The sequence below is a fragment of the Trematomus bernacchii genome, unplaced genomic scaffold (genome assembly GCF_902827165.1).
Source record: "Trematomus bernacchii unplaced genomic scaffold, fTreBer1.1, whole genome shotgun sequence".
Classification (NCBI taxonomy): domain Eukaryota; kingdom Metazoa; phylum Chordata; class Actinopteri; order Perciformes; family Nototheniidae; genus Trematomus; species Trematomus bernacchii.
The window spans coordinates 3309519-3331208 of record NW_022987668.1 but is presented as its reverse complement, the minus strand read 5'-3'; the positions used below and the strand labels follow the sequence as shown (position 1 = coordinate 3331208).

At 41.9% G+C, this 21690-nt stretch overlaps 2 protein-coding genes across 2 annotated transcripts in view; one reads left to right on the top strand and one right to left on the bottom strand.

Annotated features, from left to right (window-relative positions):
• The window catches only part of chrna1 (cholinergic receptor, nicotinic, alpha 1 (muscle)), a gene marked incomplete at its 5' end in the record, with an annotated part of 19538 nt that extends 6043 nt beyond the window's left edge, over positions 1-13495 (bottom strand). Inside the window, 6 exons of the mRNA XM_034135902.1 lie at positions 12-249; positions 936-1131; positions 1377-1486; positions 1625-1669; positions 4920-5063; positions 13457-13495. Of these exons, the coding sequence (XP_033991793.1) occupies positions 12-249; positions 936-1131; positions 1377-1486; positions 1625-1669; positions 4920-5063; positions 13457-13495 (772 nt within the window). The remainder of the gene's footprint in view (positions 1-11; positions 250-935; positions 1132-1376; positions 1487-1624; positions 1670-4919; positions 5064-13456) is intronic.
• Positions 13496-19021: 5526 nt separating this feature from the next.
• On the top strand, positions 19022-21322 carry LOC117487217 (neurofilament heavy polypeptide-like). Its single transcript, XM_034135888.1, has one exon. The coding sequence runs from the start codon at positions 19022-19024 to the stop codon at positions 21320-21322; it is 2301 nt and encodes a 766-aa protein (XP_033991779.1).
• Positions 21323-21690: the final 368 nt, after the last annotated feature.

Genomic DNA, 21690 nt, shown 5'->3' with positions numbered 1-21690 from the left:
TTGTATCGTACCGGAGTCAGTGGGCAGGTAGAAGACGAGTCCGGTGAGGAAGGAGAACAGCATGCAGGGGATGATGACGTTGACGATGAAGTAGAGCGGCAGCCGCAGCATCAGGAAGTGATACGTGATGTCCAGGTAGGGCGTGTCGGGGCAGCAGGTGTAGTAAACCCAGTGCTTCCAGCTCCTGTAGTCCTTCAACACCCACTCCCCTGACTCCATGAAGTTACTGAGGTCCGGACGGTCGCTGTCCTACACACAGGAGAGGAGGGACAAAACACAAGGATGTTAAAGGATAGTGTATATCTGGTGTATTATTATATATTTTTTATTGTCTCTTGCTTTTACATTAGTTTCTTTTTGTCCTATCGGTTTTGTCTAAATGTATCTATACTGCTTTTTTTAATATATTTATTGATGTACAGCACTTTGGTCAACACTGTTGTTTTTAAATGTGCTATAAGTAAAGTTCGATTGGATAGATATCTTTTATTGATTGATGTACTAGTGCATTCATAAACACAGTAAGTTGTAAAAAAATACTTTAACATATTTTAAAAACTATTATAGAATAAGGAAAAAATAAATGTTTACCAGGTGTTTAAATATACCAAAAAGTAAATGATTGTTTTTCATTGTTTGTACATTTATCCGGACGATCGCTGTCCTACAACACAGGGGAGGAGGAACAAAACTAAACAAGGTAAAAGGTTTTGGGTAAAGATTAGATATACCTTCCCAAAAATTGATATCAATTGGTTACAGCAGCATGATTACAAGGCATTACCAATGAGTACATTTTTACTTTTATTTTAGTCAGTACTGCTACTTTTACCAGAGTATTTTTAAACGCGAGTATCTGTACTTCTAATTGAGTAAAGGATGTGTGTACCTTTTCCATCTCTGAATAACCCTGTGTATTTCTGGGTGTCACTGACCTGGTTGATGACCACCAGCAGCCCGTCGTAGGTCCAGGTCCCCAGCTTCATGCTGCAGTTCTGCAGGTCGAAGGGGAAGTGCAGCACGATGATCTCGCAGTAACTCTTAAAGATGGCCGGAGGGTTCCAGATGATGATCCCCGTGTGCTCCAGCAGGACTTTAGTGAATTGGATGATGGCAAAGTCTCCATCAGCACTGCAGAGGAGGAAGAGGAGAGGGGGTTCAGGAGAATACATTGAATATGAGAGTGTGTGTGAAGATATGAGAAAGAAAGTGTGTGTGAGGATATAAGAGACAAAGTGTGTGTGAGAATATACGAGTGTGTGTGAGGATATAAGAGAGAGAGAGTGTGTGAGAATATACAGTACGAGTGTGTGTGAGGATATAAGAGACAGAGGGTGTGTATGAGGATATAAGAGTGTGTGTGTGTGTGTGTTTACTTGTTGTATAGCACCAGGTCAGGTTTCCATATGTCTGCTGAAGGGACTCTGATCTTCCTGATGCCTCCGTAATCAGCCGGATTCCACTTCAGATTCACATCTAACCATCGCTGGGGGAACATAGGAACAATTAAGCATTTAAGTCTATTAACGCACTGATACAAGCTGTATTCAGTTGTTTTATTTACAGCTAAAAGTCTAAATACATTGTTAACATATTTACTATATGTTTTGGTTTTCACATTTACCTGTTTCAGACGGACGTTACTGGTCACAATCTGGTTCACTTCATCCTGAGAGAGGCAGAGAAAAGACAGAAAACCGTCAGAAGCTTTCAGAACATATTTTGTGTTCATGGTCATTTGTCATACTTTAGTAGAATTAGTATTTCTTGTAAATATGATTTTTTTTATTGTATAATATTCCTTTAAAACATTTTTTTATTGCAGCAACCAGGAAATGAACCCAGCTCACACTGTCCGCTCCTCGCAGCAGCGAGCCGCGCAACGTCCCGCCAACACGGCACCCAGACCCCACGCAGCATTCTCATCTGTTTGTCATTACTGGTGTCATTTTCTGGTTGCTAACAAACGCCATTGTAACACATAATCTCTGATGTTCCGCTGTAACGGTGGTGGACTCATCAGAACAGAGTGGGCGAGCTGACCAATCAGAGCACAGTGGGCTCATACGGAGGGGTTGATTTCTATGATCAGTAGAAATGGCCATGACATGGGACCTTTAATAATAATGTCAATGCACCCCCAAACTACACTGCGCATGCGCGGAGCTAATTCGCTTTGCATTTGGCTGATGGCTCAGAACGCACGTCGTGATTGGCAGGCAGATTTGAAACTCCATGGGAACTGTGGTCCGCGTGAAACAGGTGGATTATCGTCTGAAAGTCAACTTTACGGAGAAAAACTTGATTTCAAAATAACCTCGGTGTCCAACAAGTCGAAGAAAATGTTTTAAACCAAACGGCTTGTGGAAAAAAAATCACTTTTGACGCTGAGGCTTTATCCCTGGAAGGAGAACGTGGCTAATTGTTTGCACCCGTGTTACCTGGTCAAGAAAATGGACGTTGGGGATCTTAACGGACTTTCTGAGAGGATTACCAAACATGAAAACGAAAGGATATAATTTTTCTGGTTTTCCTAGCAGAAGAAAGTTTGTTAACACTGCTAATTGATATCCATCATCGACATGTTGTGGGAAAAACTGCGACGATGAGAGCAGCAGGAGGAGGAGGCCTGGAGCAAAAAGTGTAGAAGAAGGACTTAAAAAAGAGAGTTTTTCAGGCTGTCATCCATCTTTACAAACGGTTGGAGCTAAGGACGCAGAAGGAGAGCTTCAACAGTAAGAGATATTCAGTTGATTTGGTGTTTCTGGTGTCTATGGCTGCCACTTCTGAGATGCTCTGCTTGTTGTGGCTCTCCTTTCTGGGGTTTAGGGACTGATGTTTATCCATTCCTGGGTTCAAATGAGAACATTTGAGATTATTTTGTGCACTAATGTCCTATTATGAGGGTTATTTAATCCACTTAACACATTGTAAAGGCCATAGTCTTCATCTTTAGCTTCATTAAATTGGCAACAGTTTTATAAGGAGAGCTACAACAGTGAGCAACTCAGTAATATTTGCATTGTGGTTTGTGGCTGCTATGCCATCACTGAGCTGATAATATATTTATATGGGTGGCAAACCCCCAATAAGCATTGTGAATATGCAGTGGGGCAGTTGTGAATATGCAGTGGGGTTTATTTGTAAATAATTTTGTATAATAATCACACACATTCTGTGTTTTATAGTAAGTAATTCTGTGTTCAGGTTCTGGATTAGGCCTTAATTGATTAAAGGGATTTCCATTTTAGATTTGTGCTGCTGTTTTGTGGCTGCTGTGGAATCAATAAACTGATATTATGGCTCAATAGTATTGTTGGTATACTTCCTAATAAGCAATTACAAGTTAAAGGGACACTTTTAATTTAAAATGCCTCCATTTCTTGTTAACTTGAACAAAGTGGAATTTGGTCTACTGGTTTGTTGACAAAGCTAAGATTGGTTGTTCTATCTCTAATTGAGAATTATTCAACTGATAAAAAGTCCTGTATAATTCTTACATTGTGAAGTAGTCTTGTGACATTTCTGCCATGTAGCCTACACTTTCCTGTGGTGAGCATTGTACATTTAGATCAGTTGTTGAACTAACTTGCTGATAGTGATTACCTGAGAATAGTCTACACTTTTTGAGCAGTATGGAGAGCTACCAAAGGAAGAGCTGTTTATTTGTATTTACATTGTGCTTGTTTTATGCTTCAGTGTGATGGCATGCTTGTTGTGGCCCAAGCTTAGGCCTTCATTGGTTTCGAGGGATTCGGTTGTTATCATGCATTATTTTCTACTGAGGTGAAATTTGGAAGACTTTGGTTCATTTGGTCTGCTTTGGTCTTCTGAGAATATAAGCTTTTTAATTTGTGCAATGTGCTTGTTTTGTGCTTTTATGGCCGCCGTGCCATGCCTGCAGTGTTGTTGTTATTTACAGTAAAATGACAATCACTTCATGCTTTCTGAAGTGCGATGACACCCTTCTCTACAGCCTGGACGCAGAAGGAGAGCTACCAAAGTAAGAGCTGTTTATATGTTATTTGCTGCTTGTGTTTTTATCTTGTATTGCCGCCGTGCCATCAGCTTGTTATGAGTTTGTGGTTCTGCAGAATGAGAGGCACTAATGTCATAATGTCTCCTCACCTTGTTGCAATGTGTTGTTATTTACGCTGTAGCTGGATTCACGAGGAAGTAGCCTTACATTTGCATTGTGCTCCGATTCCTTTGCCCATTTTTGCATTGTTTTGGTTGCCATGGATGCCATCAAGTGGTGTAGACGTTTGTGACTTTCTTGCTGTGATTGTATTGCAAATGAACGTTTAAAAGAGATGGATATTTTTCACTCAGTGCATGCACACATTCACCCTTTCTGCCTTTACTGAGATGTTGTTCATACCTTCATCGTTGATTGCAGTACCAAGGACAGAGGCATAGCTCTCTTGGTGTTTTGCTCTGATCAATAGGACTTGTTGCTTGTATTGGATCATGCTATATATAAATAATACTCAATATTATCAACATAGCATCATTGAACATGGTATAAAGCAGAGCCTCGTCTCCAATTCATCAAATTGTTTTAGTTACCGCCCAGTTTTGCACTTCGTTATATCTTATAATATCCCTTGTAAATACAGTAGATACAAATTGTGGTCATTTAAATAAATATCTATTAAGAATTTTTGCAGTTTAATAATATATATGTATAATTGATGCAGTCTAATAAGTTGTATTTATATCTGGTGCAGTTTAATAAGTTGTATTTATATCTGGTGCCGTGTAAGATTATGTATAATTTGCGCAATTTATTCAACTTTACGTATAATGTCTGCAGTTTAATAATATACGTTTATTATTTATGCAGTTTTTTTTTATCGCATTTGATCATTTCAAGTGTTGTGAGCATTCGATATGTCCACTCCAGTTATTGCTCTCACCACGCTGATGAGCTGGATGAGCTGCAGGCCCACGGTGACTTCCACAGCTTCACTGAAGTGCTCCACCGGACGCACCACCTTGTTGTAGCCGACGAAAAGATCTTTGACCAGACGAGTCTCATCCTCCGAGCAAAGCACCGGACCTACAACACACAGATTCACACAGACATATTACATTTAGGATCGATTTGAATACTTAATCGACTTTATTGAGTCTCAACCTCTGAGCAAAGCACCAGACCTACGACACAGACACACAACATAATACATTTGATATTTATTTGAATACTTAATCGACTTTATTGAGCCTCATCTTCTGATCTTTTTGGAGGATGAAGATCAGGTTGTGTTTTAAGGGAGTGACTTTGTGGTGTTTCACTGTCAACTGTGTAACTTGTGTCCTGGTTTATAAAGCATAACGTTTAAATCATCACCAACATCTGTGTATTTCCTTTTAAAACCAACTTAATTCCAGGTTTTTACTTCTTCTTTTTGGCATTTATGCTAAAAATACTTCATTCACATATTTAAACCTTTATATTTGAGTTAAAAAAAGGCAAACACTTTGAGTTATTTTGACAAGATCAGAGCAACATATTTTGATGGATTACAGATGTCATAGTCAAAAAATATTTATGTTTATGTCCGGCAGTGGCTCAGTCAGTAGGGGCTTGGACTGTGAGCCGCAGGGTCGCCGGTTCAAGTCCCCGAACAGTCCCCGAACAGACCTAAATATGGAGTGTGGACTGCTACTTGGATAGGTCCCAGTTCACCTCCTGGGCCCTGCCGTGGTGCCCTTGAGCAAGGCACCGGACCTCCACCTTCACCCCCCCACTCCCATTGCTCCCCGGGCGCTGTACAATAGCTGCCCACTGCTCCTAGTACTAGACTCCTGGGACTACTAGGATGGGTTAAATGCAGAACACATTTCACTGTGTGCTCTGCATGTGAGAGCATTAAAGAGGGGTTTCATCCCTCCTAATATTAAGAATTATTAAGAATATAATCACACTAGAATCAGGGGTGCCCACACTTTTTCAGCTTGGGAGCTACTTTAAAAATGACCAAGCCCAAATGATCTACCTACAGGGCCGCCCCTGCCCAATCTGTGTCGTGAGCGGGGGTGGGGGGGACTAGCCGCATAAGTGAATAATAGTGCGCCGCATTTGCGCTTCAGGTGAGGAAGTGAGCCCCCTCATAACTGCATGAACCCGTATGGCACAATACAACTCACTTACCTGTACTTCAATCAAGTGGCAAAAGCCATAGTATAGATGGATATTTTTTTGTTAATTTTTTTTTTTAAATGCCATGCGATCTACCCACACTACCCTTGCGGTCGACGTATTGGGCACCCCTAGATGCTTCAAATGATTGCAGAAAAGCAGTGAGCATTCATTCTCCATGTCTTTCTTTTGGCAATGAGAGGATATGACCTCTGATCCCGACATTAAAAACATTTAGAAACAAGTCACCAGGAAGGTTACACGAGGCCCTATTATTATGCTTTCTGGTTTTCCTTGTCTGAAGTGTTTAATGAAAGTGTTTGTAAATGAGAAATATAAAGAGCTTTTTGAACATTAAAGTAACATGTCACAGTAGAGGCACAACATATACACCTCTAAATGAGCACAATAGGGCCTCTTAAACACCCTTAAACTAAACTTGGAACTTTGTCAGTAATGTCTGATTTGTTCTCGACACATACTGTGCTTCACACATTCATAACAAATCTAATTTTGGTCTCCCGTCGGCTGAGGTTCAGATCATGAAATGCTCCAGCTGACGGCCATGTCACCCTGAATGTTTTCACACCGGACCTCAAACCACAGCTGAAGCCCGCCGGTCGCTTTTAACCGTGATTCACACAGCAAACATTTCCCAGGCTTCAAGCAGCAACCTGAAACCTTTCAACGTGACTCAGAGAGTTGGAGAGCATGTGGAGAGAGGAAATATCAGATGAGGGGGGTGCAAAAGTACACACATCCTTTACTCAAGTAGAAGTACAGATACTCGTGTTTAAAAATACTCTGGTAAAAGTAAAAGTACTGACTAAACTTCTTTACTCAAGTAAAAGTAAAGAGGGCTTTGAAATGTACTTCAGTAAAAAGTACCCATAACTAGCAGCTGTTTTAAAGAGTACCTGACCTCCCTTTATATTAATAGAACAATAATGTCATTGTTAGCTAATGAATGTTTCCATGCTGAACAACAGCAACATGACAACGTTTTCATTGGTCCCTCTTCTTTAGAGAAGACCAGGAAATGATGGATACACGGATCGTGTTCAAGAAGTAGAAAGTACAGGTATTTGTGTTCAAAATGTAAGAAGTAGAAAGTACAGGTATTTGTGTTCAAAATGTAAGAAGTAAAAGTAAAAAGTCGTCAGAAAAATTAGTAGTGGAGTAAAGTACTGATACCAGAAAAATGTACTTAACTACAGTAACAAAGTATTTGTACTCCACTACTTCCCACCCCTGAGTTAGCAGCACATACAGACAGATCAACAGCAACAGCAGTGAAAAGCCTCCGTACTAAAGTCCCTGAGCGTCTGAGCTCACAGATCAGATGTGTTTCTGTGGAAGTCATCAGACAGGAACTTAAGCCGAGTGTTAAGAGGAAAACCAGCAGCGGCCAATCCACTTTACATGAAGTCTGGATCAGTTAGAGCTCAGAACCTGCATTTAACAACTCGTCATGCTAAAGGTGTAACAGAGACCATGAATTATGTTAAATGAAAACATACTACAGCCTAGAAGCACTTCACTTGTGTCTATGTTTATTTAGGATCCCCATTAGCTTTTGCTCTTGACAAAAGCTACTCTTCCTGGGATCCGACACTTAAAACAATACAACAATACTCAACACAACAACATTCAAGACATAAGTCCTGACATCATTAACAACATCACCAACATCATCAACTGTCTAGTGAACTAGAGACAGGATTTGAACATATCTTAACACATTTATTTCTTAGTATTTGTTTAATTTTAGTCGGTCTGTCCAACAAATTGAAGAGCATTTGTTTAAAGCTGTTTGCTGCAGCTGATCTGTGTTAAGAGATTCTATCAAACATTACATTACATGACATGTCACTTGTTAGACGCTTTAATCCAAAGCGACTTACTGAATACTGTGGGCAATCCCCACAGGAGCAATTTGGGGTGAAGTGTCTCAGGGACACAACGACATGCTGACTGCAGTGGGGTTTGAACCTGTGCTCCCCTGATCCCAACACCAACGCACTAGTCATTTCGCCACATGCCTCCAAACAGATTTTGTTCCAGATTTGTTTTTAGAGCAAGTCATTTTTCGTTGTTGGTTAAATTCTGGCCTTATGCTGCTTAAGTTGGTGTTCATTTGACAGTGTTTTAGTTCCATCTCATTATAACTGCCTTTTAGTAGCGCCAAGTACTATTGATGTATTTCTTCTTACTTCCATTTTGTGCAACTTTACACTAATTATTCATAGCAACAAAATATGTTATAAATGACTGGGTTTGGAATTTTTTTGTAACGGGAAAAACACATGTGTCATTATGTCAACACCAGCACACGAGATGTTTGCATTCAAAACCTAAATACTTTATTAACAATACTTCATATGAAGAGTTATTTTTTAGACCTGGTGAGGTTATCTTTGTGTGAAAATAAAATGAAACCTTAATTGTTCTGAATTATTGAAGCTGATGCCTAAATATCTGGAAACGTATACAGTTGCCAAACAACGATTTCACTCATTTGAAGCCTGGTTTTACAAGAAGACTTTCCTAGATATTTTACAACATCCTAGTTTTTTAACAACTCTTATGACAGAGGTACTTTGTTTCATTTACTTTATCTTGCACACTATAACTGCAGCAGGCTTGACTTTGTTCTACAAGTTGACTATCCCCTGACTTTAGTGCATGTATTCACAGTAAACGCATCCTGTAGTCTTGTTATAATATGACACAGCTGATTAGCATAGCACTGCTAGCCAGGATAGTTACATCCTTTGCCAGTTATTTCTGGAATCTGTCGGCCATCCAAAGCTGGGATCTCGTTTCATTTCCCCCACGCACGCACGCACGCACGCACGCACGCACGCACGCACGCACGCACGCACGCACGCACGCACGCACACACACACACACACACACACACACACACACACACACTTCCTCAGTGATGTGTGGATGAGGAGTTACGTGCCGTTGTTAATTTCTCTGTCTGCCATCATGTCTGTGTGTCTGTCACTTCCTGCTCGCTGTCTGTTGTCCTGTAGCACGCTTTGATCTGGCCACAGACTAAAATAGACGCAGGGGAGGCGGGACAGAGGAGCCACTTGGAGCTGTCAATCATTGCCCACTCTCTGCTCCAATTCCCACGTAACACTGAACCATAGCTGCAAACAATAACGGCTAAAAGGCCTGCACGGTTTGAAAGAGACCGAGTGATTTTGCAAATGTGATATGATTCACGATATGAAAATTATCATTGTTTGTATGCCAGGAATTCTCCGTGAATTCCAGCTCCTTTCAGATATTTTCACATCATTTCCAAATGTTTTGCTTACGGCCCGTCCACACAGCAGCGTTAAAAAAATCTTGGCGGTGGGCGTATCTGAAGCTTGGGGATTTTTTGCGAGCAAGGCACCAACAACCAATCACATGAATCTCCCGCCCCCGACATACGAAGCAAAAAAGCCCGAAGTAAACTGGATATAAACTCCCCAAACAGGCGAAAACCTACCACTGTCTCTGCCACCTCCCTCCATGCCTGGCTCCTCCGGTTTGTATCCTGGTAGTTAAATAGGGACTGGTCATAAAGCACCGGGTGATTCCCTACCGCTAATTTCTCCTCCATTTTTTGGAATATGAGGAAATGACCTGCGGTATGTCTCTCCCAGCATACACGCGGTTTGATTGGCTAGCGCTTGAACTGTCAGATTTGCATACACGGGATTTGATTGGCTGACGCTTCCACCTCAGCTTCAAAAGTTGAACATTGCTCAACTTTGAATCCTGAAAATCTCCGCTCTGCTGCCCACAATGCAGTTCGGCGAAAAGTGAGGCAAAGTGACGTCACCCCATTCAAAGTGAATGGGCAGAAGTGTTTCAAGATTTTTTAACGCTGCTGTGTGGACGGGCCGTTACTGCTATTTGTTGCATTAGCGCATATTGAGATTTCTGTGAATTTTGCAGCCCTTATGTCAAAGGCTCTATTTATTTTCTGCCACTATCTACAGTAAAATTGCATATGATGATATTTCTGCCATGAAGGAAGCATTTGAGCAAACGTCTCGTGACAGGCTGGGAAATTGCCGTGAAGTAAAGTGAATCGCTCCGACTGTAACAATGCATTTGAGCGTGGATATCAAATAAAAGGAGGTAGCCACTCTCCCTAAAATGGCCTTGTCTGTCTGCCTTCAATGTGAATCTCTAACCTCCAGAAAATGAGCTTGACTTGTTGCATTCACTCAAAGGAGGAGTGTTGTTCAGTCTGATCATTGCATTGTGTGTTAGCCTCGCTCTAAACACAACATATCTCCAGATTGCTTTCCTATCTAAGGTTATTGATAGTGAATTCTTCTATTCTAAAAAAGAGGTACTCATACATTTAAACTGTATGAACTGTAATATCTTGTATAAATCTCAAACTGTCCTGTAGTCCTTGTACAGGAGATTTATTAATAATGAGAAAGATCTTTTCTGAGGAATAATGCTTGGGTAACCATCACTAAATACAACCTAAAAGAAGTGCACATACTTTTAAGAAGCCCTGTTGTGCTTTTTGTTATAGGTTTATGTTCATGTGAATGGTCTGCAAAGGATCAAATCTAGATTACATTATATGTTACTTGTTAGACGCTTTTATCCAAAGCGACTTACATACTCAATACTGTGGACAATCCCCACAGGAGCAATTTGGGGTGAAATGTCTCAGGGACACAACGACATGCTGACTGCAGTGGGGGTTGAACCTTTGCTCCCCTGATCCGAACACCAACGCTCTATCCACTGCGCCACACGCCTCCGTTAATCTAGATAATATCATAAATGCATCTACTGTAACTGGATCTTTAATAACAGGGTTTTATCTGAACCGGGTAACAACTCATACTCTCGGCGTGCGGCCTCAAACCAAAAATGCAGATTTCCCCCCGTGAAACTTTAAAGTGATGCCAGAAACACTTTCTGTTCATAAAAAACGGTATAATTACTCAAAAAATATGAAATTGTGTCAAATAGAGCGTCAGACGGCAAAGACAGCTTGGTTTTTACGGAGTTCCGACGTACATTGTTGTTTACGTCAGTGGCGCCATCTTGAATACGGGCGCCATGTTCTCCCCAGAATTGATATATCTTATATACAAGCACAGCGCCACAGTATTGCCCCCATACTATATGTAAACATGTTGGGAAAATACTGAATGTCCTCTTCCAATCTCAGAGTAACATGATAACAAAGGTATCCCAACTGTAGCTGAGTACATGACAGGATGTATGATTACCTAGAAGAGCATCAGGACTGTTTGAGGCATATGATAGCTATGTGATTAACATGATGATTCAGCCTCTATGGAGATAGACATATGACAAGCATGATCATTTCTGACGTGGAGCTAATCTGAAGTAAACATTGAATACTGCTTTCTATTCCTCCATCTTGTGACTGTGTAACTCCCTCTCTTGGATATCAGCATGTGAAGGACACTGTTCAGGAACTAGTTGGTGCTCTGTATGTGATGACTACTTCCATTCTGGAGAGGATCAGGAATACATGGATCCTGAGATTGAAGCTCAAGCCGGTGACGAGGGAGATTTTTCTAACAAAACACAATTAAAAAGATCCTGTTTGGAGGCGGGGAATGATCCGTCTGATAATGACAAACAAGCTCCAGCTCGTAGATATTTTTTAAAGTGGATGTGCCGCTATAAAGATGATTTAAGTGAATGAGAGCGTCTTTTATTGCACATCTGCAGCGATGCAGATAATGTCCAACAGGCTGCATCCATTCATCCTCACACACATCCTCTATCTATTCTTCACAAGTGGGTTTCATAAAACATCCCGCAACTAAATCACTGAATTGGAAAGGATGAATAAAAGTAATTCTATTTGGATTTAATGGACTGGTGATCTGGCCTGAATGCTATTATAGGAAAACTAAAACAATAAATGCTAAAGGGAAAAACAAGGTAAAATCAGCTTTGCTATCATAATGTAAAATACATTTGCAGATGTGATAAAACATATTAGTATTCATAAAGCATTGGTAAAGCAGTTACTGAGCTTTCTATTAAGACCTGAGCTAAAAACCTGTGAGCCATTTTAGGTTAAACTTCAACCTTTACATCAGGATACATGTATTTATTCTACTCAAATGATATATTCTGCTCCACATTCAAGCCTTTTCAGAGCTGTAATAAGCATTACGTTTTATAGAATAAACATGAGATCAGCACAGTGACATGTTTCTGCTTTTTTCTCCACTGTCCTTTTGCAATTAAGATGATCAATTTGAGATACTGCCAACACCAACATGTGAGCAGTGGCGATCCTAGAGTCTGTAGGGGCCCTAGGCAAAAATTCACTGGGGGCCCCTCCCGGACTGGGCGAATCCCGATGGGCCGGTACTGAAGTGGGCCGGTCGGATAAGTCACTAGCACCCCACCCCCCCCCGTTGATAATTTGATAATTAATTGCGGTACCGAGGTGGCCCGGCGTTACCGAAGTGGGCCGGTCGAGAGTCCCGGGCAGATCTTTAGTCCCAGTCCGCCCCTGCTCTTCCCCCCCCCCCAGAGCGGAGCAAGGCAACGAAACTTAAAATAAGAAGCAGCATTTTACGGCGCGCTATGCATGGGGCCGCCGTGAGGGGGTTTCCCGACATGTCGTTGCAGTAAATTAAAGGGTGTTTCATGTTGTCGTTGCTGTGGACCTTCTTAATCTACCTTCTTTGGGGGCCCCCTTCTGGTCCGGGGCCCCAAGCAGTTTCCTGCCTTGCCTGTTCGCAAGAGGCGCCCCTGCATGTGAGTGGATCATGTCCTTTGGTGTTATGTTGATGTTTTGAGAAATGTATAAAACGATGCATTTTATTGCCAAAAGATTTCATAACATGATGAAGACTAGGTCCTAAGGTCTGCAGATGGAAATGAGCTATTAGCTCAAATCTGGCATAATAACATTACATGTCACTTGTTAGACGCTTTTATCCAAAGCGACTTACATACTCAATACTGTGGGCAATCCCCACAGGAGCAATTTGGGGTGAAGTGTCTCAGGGACACAACGACATGCTGACTGCAGTGGGGTTTGAACCTGTGACCCCCTGATCCCAACACCAAGGTTCTACCCACTGTGCCACACGCCTCCCGCATAACTCATCTCAAAGTCAAAAGTCAAAAGTCAAAGTCGACTTTAATGTCAATTTTTCTGTGTGTTTGTACGGACAGAGAGATCTAATTAACGTTTCCAACAATCCCGAATACAAAATACAATAATACTTCTCTTTTCTGTGATTAATGTATTTGTATGTATGGTCCTTGTTGAAATAAATACATCATAATAATAATAATAATAATAAGAAAATTTAAAAAGTAAAGATCAAGCAAGTTTTAAATCTGTAAAGGGACCTATGATTTACTGTCGGAGGCCTGTTGTTCTACTGTTTCCAGTATTTGGACGGTCACAGGTTTAATCCCCCCTTCAAGAGACAGCATGTCCATTAACTAGCATGTGTCCCGTCCAATTGTCCTTGAACAGAGACCCCTGTCCCGTTTCTCTGGTAAATATAAATCTCTCTTGAAGAGGACAGCAGCTACGGTGAATGCCTTACATCTGAATGCAGAGAGGAATGCTAACAATGCCGAGCCTCCGCTTTTTAGGGAGGCTGAGCGACAGATGCTAAGACACTCACGTTTCTTACGGTGAAAGATCATTTGAAATTCTAAGATTAAGATAGATATTTATTCGGGAATGTGTGAAGCAATGGGGCGACATCGAGATATGACGACGAGATATAATATTACCAATACTTTTCCCTTGCTAATATTGATAACGACCCCTAAAATAACTGTGGCTGTGTCAGGTTGTTGTGGGAAATGCTGCAAATCAATCAGCAGTTCCACCTTATAGCTGTGTTTATACTTTTTGCATCAATGTGATTGTCAAGTCTTCTCCGTTTTTGGTGCAGTTCCCCCACTTGAAATGGACTCGAAGCATCTCCTTGACTTCTAACTGGATTCCACTCCAATGTCACAGCAACTGTTACTTTTTCAGTCTTTTTATTTCAGTAGTTCACTTTGGTTTCGGCTAATTTAAATACCATTTTAGAAAACCAAAGACCCTGAAAAACTCTTGTTTCTCAACAACAATGTACAATATCAGGGCATATAAGCATATTTTGTGACAGGATTTATCAATACTGTGTCGTATCGTAGCTTCATTTTGGGTTTTCAGGCCATGGGTCGAGAGGCTGTCAGCTGTTTCTGAGCTCCATACACAGCAGTCTCTGGAGAGATCAGTACTTTTTACACAGAGAACATGCATTTAGAAACTTGCTTGTTCAATTATGTATACAATCTCAATATACCTAAACATAAAAAGGCTTGAATAGATAGACGTCTGGTTGGCAGACATCTTTTTGTTTTCCCAAAAAGTTGGATTAGGTGAGAGTGAACAACTCTGTGGTAACTTGAAACTATCATTGTTGCTGTTGTTGGTTGTATTTCTTCAACAAGACTACATTTCCCTCTTATTCATACTTTTTTAGGACCTTCACTGCTACAGAAAATCCACAAACATATCCAATGTTAAAATATAACGACACCCTGCACCCTAACCCCAATCACCCCTTTAGCATAATGCCCACTTTAATACGTTTAACCTTTACCATATCTGTTGAAAATTGATGTCGTATTTCATAAAAGACAACTGGGAGTTTGTTTTCTGAATAGCAGAAGCTGGAGAGACATGGACTTCAACTCTGTGATAGCTTGGAATCATATGTTTTGGTAGTATTGTACTACATTTACCTCTTAATTCATACCTTTTCATAGGACCCTCACTGCTACTGAAAGGACACACACACACGCACGCATGCACACGCACACGCACACGCACACGCACACACACACACACTTACCAGCGAATACACAGAGGATCCACAACCACCAGATCTGCACCTTAGAGAGGTTCATGTCTCCAGCAGATGTTTGTGAAGAATCCCTGAACTCTACAGCATCTGTTTGATAATGAGGTGTTAATGCTAAGCTAATGCTAACGGGCTTCACGCAGCAGCAGCAGCAGCAGCAGCACTGAGCTGTGGAGTTACAGTTTGGGACGGTGGGGAGACCAGAAAGAGAACCTGAGCTCTGGTTTCTCTGCTCCTCCTCCCCCACCTCTCAGCACACTGCAGGACAGCTGGGAGTGTGTGTGGGTGAGAGAATGTGTGTGTGTGTGTGTGTTGAATTAACGTGAATCAACACTTGTCGTCATTTCTCATTCAAGTTTTTCTTCCAGTAATAACTCGAGGATAGCATCTAAAAATACACCCACTGTATATATTGGAATATACATGTTCAAAACAATACGTTAATCCATTTTAATCTTTAGTTTTATTGAAGATTTTAACTTGACTTCTTTTATTATAAACATTTAAGTTAAATTATGTTATTTCAATATATTTCTTTCTATATAGGCACACTCTTTGAATTTCTTATGTTTGATTCTATCTTTAATTGCACATTCATACTTTAACTTTTTAAACGTATGGTGGATCAACTGTGCCAAAACCCAATTTCCTCCACAATTTATTTAATAAAGTTTTCCGATATATTAGTGAGACAGAGAGGCAGACAGGAGGACAGCTGAGGGCTGACACTGAGGACATGAGAAACATGTATACACACACACACACACACACACACACACACACACACACACACACACACACACACACCACACACACACACACACACACACACACACACACACACACACACACACACACACACACACACACACACACACACACACACACACACACACACACACACACACACACACACAAAAATGTCCTACTCCCGTTATTATTCAGTGTCCTCTGTATTGAAGTACCCAGTATCTTCATCAAATATTGGTATGTTGTCAACAACTGATTAATAATAAGTGCAATGGCAATTTTGAGTGGTCCATTGATCTTTATTCGGGTTGCCAGATGAGGTTTAGAGTGATTTTTATGCAGACAGACACAAAACAGATGGTCGTTGAATGCAGTTTGTTTGATGTTTATTGTGATAGTTGTTCAATACCAGGGTTGAATGAGTTGTTGTTTCTGTGAGAATCAGCTGGGTCCGGTTTGATCGGTATGATGTTCCTCTGTCTGTTTCCGGTAACCTAGGACCCATTTTACACACCCTGTGAAGCTAACCCCCTCCACCAAGTGTTCAAAAATAATGATGCACGGCCCCATGTTGCAAGGATCTGCACACGATCCCTGAACACATCCCAGTTCTCGCACGGCCTGCATACTCACCGGATGTCACCCATTGAGCATGTTTGGGATTCTCTGGATCAACGTATACGACAGCGCGTTCCAGTTCCTGCCAATTTTAGAGTGGCCTTTAACTGTGAGCAGCCTAAGGAACACCTGTGCAATAATCATGCCGTCTAATCAGCATCTTGCTATGCCAAACCTGTGAGGTGGATGGATTATCTCGGCAAAGGAGAAGCGCTCACTAACACAGATTTAGACACATTTGTGAACAATAAGTGAGAGAAATAGGCTTTTTGTGTACTTAGAAAAAGTCTTGGATCTTTGATTTCAGCTCATGAAAGATGGGAGCAAAAACAAAAGCATGCATTATGTCTCATATCTTTTTTTGTTTTTTGAATTGTTGCCTTCGATTTAAGATATTTTTGCTGCAACAATGCTGAAACTGTAAATGCCTTTTTAAATATTTCATCTCTCTTCACCACTAGATGGCAGTACGAGACTGAGCAATGGCCTGAGAATGGCCTTTGTGAGCGTGCATGTTAAAATACAATACATATAATTGTGTAGGAGTGTGGTCAGCCTGCATCTGTCTGTCTGTCTTTTTATTTCATCCGTCTGTCTCTCTGAGGTGTATTTCTCTCCGGCAGTCAGTACATTCACTACCAATTAGTTTCTCTTTCTGTCTCACTGTTCCTATATCTCCGCACGCACGCAAGCACGCACGCACACACACACACACACACTGATCTCCGTGTCTTTCTTCACTCATACATAGGGTGGAAATAGACTGAATAGTGAAGGGAATATGAAAGAGCACTTTGAGATGACTAATGTAAGCCACCTGTCAATGTCTAACAGACACCTCATATCTCAGACTTTAATGGCATGCAGACATTTCCTCACTTCCATTCCCATTCCGGCCTAAAATCATTACTCAAAGTTCATCTGTATGTCTTTACTATATTGAAGATAATCCGGTGCACCGGGGCTGCTGTCACTCACACTCTCACGTTACCAAATACCCTTTCAAAATCTCCCATTTCTTAGATTAGCCAATTTCTTCTCAGTAAGTGTCAGCTCTTTGAAATGGCATATCTCATTTTAGAAGGAAACTTAATTTCCTTGTTGATGGAAAGGTTATTGAGTTGAAGAAGGGAGCGTTCTGCAGGAGGCTGAAGAGAGAGCTACAAATAATTAACGGGAATTTTGTTTTTGACTTCACACTGTTCTCTTTTTAATGTGAAGCTAACCGTTATATTTCAACACAAATATAATGCATATAATGTGAGTGTTTTCATCAGATTTCTCCTTAAAGTTTGCAACAACTGCAAAAGAGAGTTGGAAAACAATTTGTTATTATACTGGTTCCTATGTAGAATAGAATGGGAGGGATGAACCCCTCTGTAATGGTCTCACATGCAGAGCACACAGTGACATGTGTTCTCTGCATTTAACCCATCCTAGCACCAGGAGTCTAGTACCAGGAGCAGTGGGCAGCTATTGTACAGTGCCCGGGGAGCAATGGGAGTGACGGGGGAGAAGTTACCGGTGCCTTGCTCAAGGGCACCACGGCAGGGCAGGAGGTGAACTGGGACCTCTCCAAGTAGCAGTCCACACTCCATATTTAGGTCTGTTCGGGGACTTGAACCGGCGACCCTACAGCTCCCAGTCCAAGCCCTTACTGACTGAGCCACTGCCGGACAATGTTGTTCTTATGGTAACTTCTCGCTAAACTCAAAACAATTAAACGTTGACTTGAATTAAATGTGTTTTAGTGATCATACATATTCACTTACCTGTAAACATGTACATATTTACATGCGCAGGCTTATATTTAGCAGGTAGGATCAACTGAAAACAATCAGCATGCACTGAGAAAAGGAAAACATGCTAATAATAATAACAATATAAAATAACTGAGCAGATTCAAAAGTTGAATAATGTATCGTACAGTAACAGAGAGTCCCAGAACATGACTTCTTCGTTGATGTAAATTTCCTTCTGTAAATATAAATTGTACATCAACACATTTGAATTGCAATTAGCTTAAAAGCACAACTCAAAAATCTGCACCTGAAAGTGATTCATAACATTTGATAAATCAGTAGAAAATAGGCAAAGCAAATTAATTAATTAACATAATAGTCATATATTTAAATGCTTGAAGTGAACATGGTGTTGAGTATTGTTATTTTACACTTCAATTAAGAATCCATTTAGAATCCATGATAAAGAACATCCGTGATGTCATAACTTCATCAGCTGATAAGTCATGTGATCATCTGCTGATGATGTAATAACGTCATCACCAGATAAATTATGACATCATCGGCCTTGATGTTGGATCGGAATTCGGAACTTTCAAAACATGCAAGTGAAATACTCATGTATACTCTGGTATTCCTCAGAAACAGCTCTTGGTAATTTCAGGTCATTCGGATTTACTAGATACAGTAACTTCTACAGAAAACTACATTCAACATACGAACAACACAGTCTTTTACAGAGAACAAATCTACTAAAGACAGTTACCGTTTTCTACAAAGAAACACGGTTTCGTACAGACACACTTCAATTATTCTAACTACGCACAATTCAAGTCAAAACAAACTGTGCCATGGCAGGAATAATTAGTCCAGTAGTGTGTGAGCAGGAAGCCGCTCAGAGGCTCACAGAGGCCACAAATAGCTTCAGCAAAGCTGAACTTGTAAATGTTATCAAACACTGGGAGTTCAAATATGAACTTCTGGACAAGTACGCAAAGGACCTGGCAGTGAAAAACACGCACTGGGAGGCGAGTTGGCCTTATCACCAGAAGATGGTGATTACCAGGATCGAGCAGAGGGAAGCTGTGATCAACGGTCTGACGCAAGCAAACCAGTCGCTGTTGCAAGAAAATGCCAGATTTGTGAAAGTTGTGAATGTCTGGCAGGAACTGATCCACCAGAGGGACACTGAAATCATGGGTCTGAAACAGGAGAAGGAGTCTCTCTCTCACAGTCTCTCAGTGTCCACAAACTGGCAGGAGAAATACAATGCACTGAAGGAGGAATCTTCAAAGAGCTTGGAAGAGAACAAGCTGTGTCCAGAGTCAAAAATGGCGACAAACGTTGAAAGCGTTGAGAAAGATGACAATTCCCTGGCAGAGAATGTCAGAAAAGAAATTGCAGAGAAAATACAGAGCTGGGCTTCTCTAAGCAAACGGATCAAGGAAAAATTCCAGAAGATTGAGGACAAGAAGTCACATCTGGAGGAAATGTCCACAAAGGACCTTGCAGGGAAACAAGAAATCCTGGAGGTCGAAGTCAAGGTCGAAAACATCCTGGAGGAAAAGTCACCTCAGGACCCGGCTGAGGAACAACAAAACCTGGAGACAGTGATGGTGACAGAAGTCCAAAAGATGGAGGATGAAATTAAGAATCCAGAAACATCCATTGAGGACCTAGCTGAGACACATCACAGCCAGGCAGAGGAAGTCATCTTGATGGAGATGAAAGAAGATCAGGAGGAGAAGTTCACTGAGGAGGAGTCCACACAAGACCTGGTTGAGACTCCAGAGGTGGAGGATGAAGAGAAAGAGTCCACACAAGACCTGGTTGAGACTCCAGAGGAGGATGAAGAGGAAGAACCAGAAGAGTTCACCGACTTCCCGAAGACCGAGGCAGCAGAGGTAGAGCTGCAGAAAGAGGAACTTAGCCTCGTGGCAGCGGTGGCCATCAAAGACCAAAGCTGTGAAACCACAGAGGTGGAGGTTGAGGTTGAGAAGAAGGAACCAGAAGAGGTCTCCTTCTTAAAGAAGACGGAGGAGGTAATTCTGCAGAAAGAGAAAAGCAGTAAGAAGAAAAGAGTCAAGGATATCAAACTGGAGAAGTTCCCTGAGGCCCAGGCTGAGAAACAGCTTACCTTGGATGAGGAATTGATCAAACCAGAGGAGTCCATAAATGACCTTGCTGTTGAGACCCCAAACTGCTGGGATTTTAACTTCAGACCGATGAAGGTGAAACCGACAGAGGACAACCTGGCCAATAAAGACCAGCTCTGTGACACCACAGAGGTAAAGGATGAGGAGAAAGAACCAGAAAAGTTCCCCGAAATATCTATCTGCGAACTCCCAGCCGGAGAGGCAGGCCTCCAGGAAATGGGAAGCGGAGAGGAGATTCAATTCAGCTGGGCAGCAGTGGTGGCCAATAAAGACCAGCGCTGCAGGATCGAAGAGGTGGAGGACCCAGAAGAAGTCTCCGACTCAAAGACCGAGGCAGGAGAGGAAGTGCTGCTGACAGAGAAAAGCAGAAAGGAGAAGAAACAAGAGAGGAAAAGAGTCAAGGCGTTGAAAGTAACACAGATGGGGATTATTGTAAAGGAGATGGACAACCTGGACAATAAAAGCCAGAGCTGTGAAACGTCAGAGGTGACGGAAGAGAGGAAAGAAGTGGAACAGTTCCCCGACTTACCGAACACCGAGGCCGCAGAGGTCGCTCTGCAGAGAATGGAAATGGGAGAGGAGACAAAACGTAGCTGGGCGGCAGTGCTGAAAGACCAGCGCTGCAGGATCAGAGAGAAGAAGGTGGAGGAAGAGGTGAAGGACCCAGAAGAAGGGTCCGACCTAAAGCAGACGGAGGCAGCAGGGGAGGACGCGAAGGACCCAGAAGAAGGGTCCGACCTAAAGCAGACGGAGGCAGCAGGGGAGGAGGTGAAGGAGCCAGAAGAAGGGTCCGACCTAAAGCAGACGGAGGCAGCAGAGGGAGAGGTGAAGGACCCAGAAGAAGGGCCCGACCTAAAGCAGACAGAGGCAGCAGAGGGAGAGGTGAAGGACCCAGAAGAAGGGTCCGACCTAAAGCAGACCCCCGTGGAAGGAAGGGTACGTATGCAGAGGAAGAAAAGCAGAAAGGATAAGAAAAAAGAGAAGAAAAGAGGATAATAGAGGCCACTGCTAGTTGTTTACGACGACAGTAGCTCCCTCTTGTTCCCCCTCTTCATCGCTCTTCTCCTTCATCTTCCTCACCCCACATCCATCTACCCTTCCTCATCACCCTCTCTATCGTATTTCTATATAGGGTTTTCTCCTGGAGCGCAGGTTTTCCCAAAAAAAAAAGCTTAAAGAAATACGTCCATACTTTACACCTCCATACACATACTGTACACCTCCATACACCTCCATACTGTACACCTCCATACACCTCCGTACCCCTCCATACACCTCCATACTGTACACCTCCATACACCTCCATACTGTACACCTCCATACACCTCCGTACCCCTCCATACACCTCCATACTGTACACCTCC

Bases quoted from the DNA above. Each gene is read 5' to 3' on its own strand.
- LOC117487217 (XM_034135888.1), top strand. From the start codon at position 19,022: ATGGCAGGAATAATTAGTCCAGTAGTGTGTGAGCAGGAAGCCGCTCAG.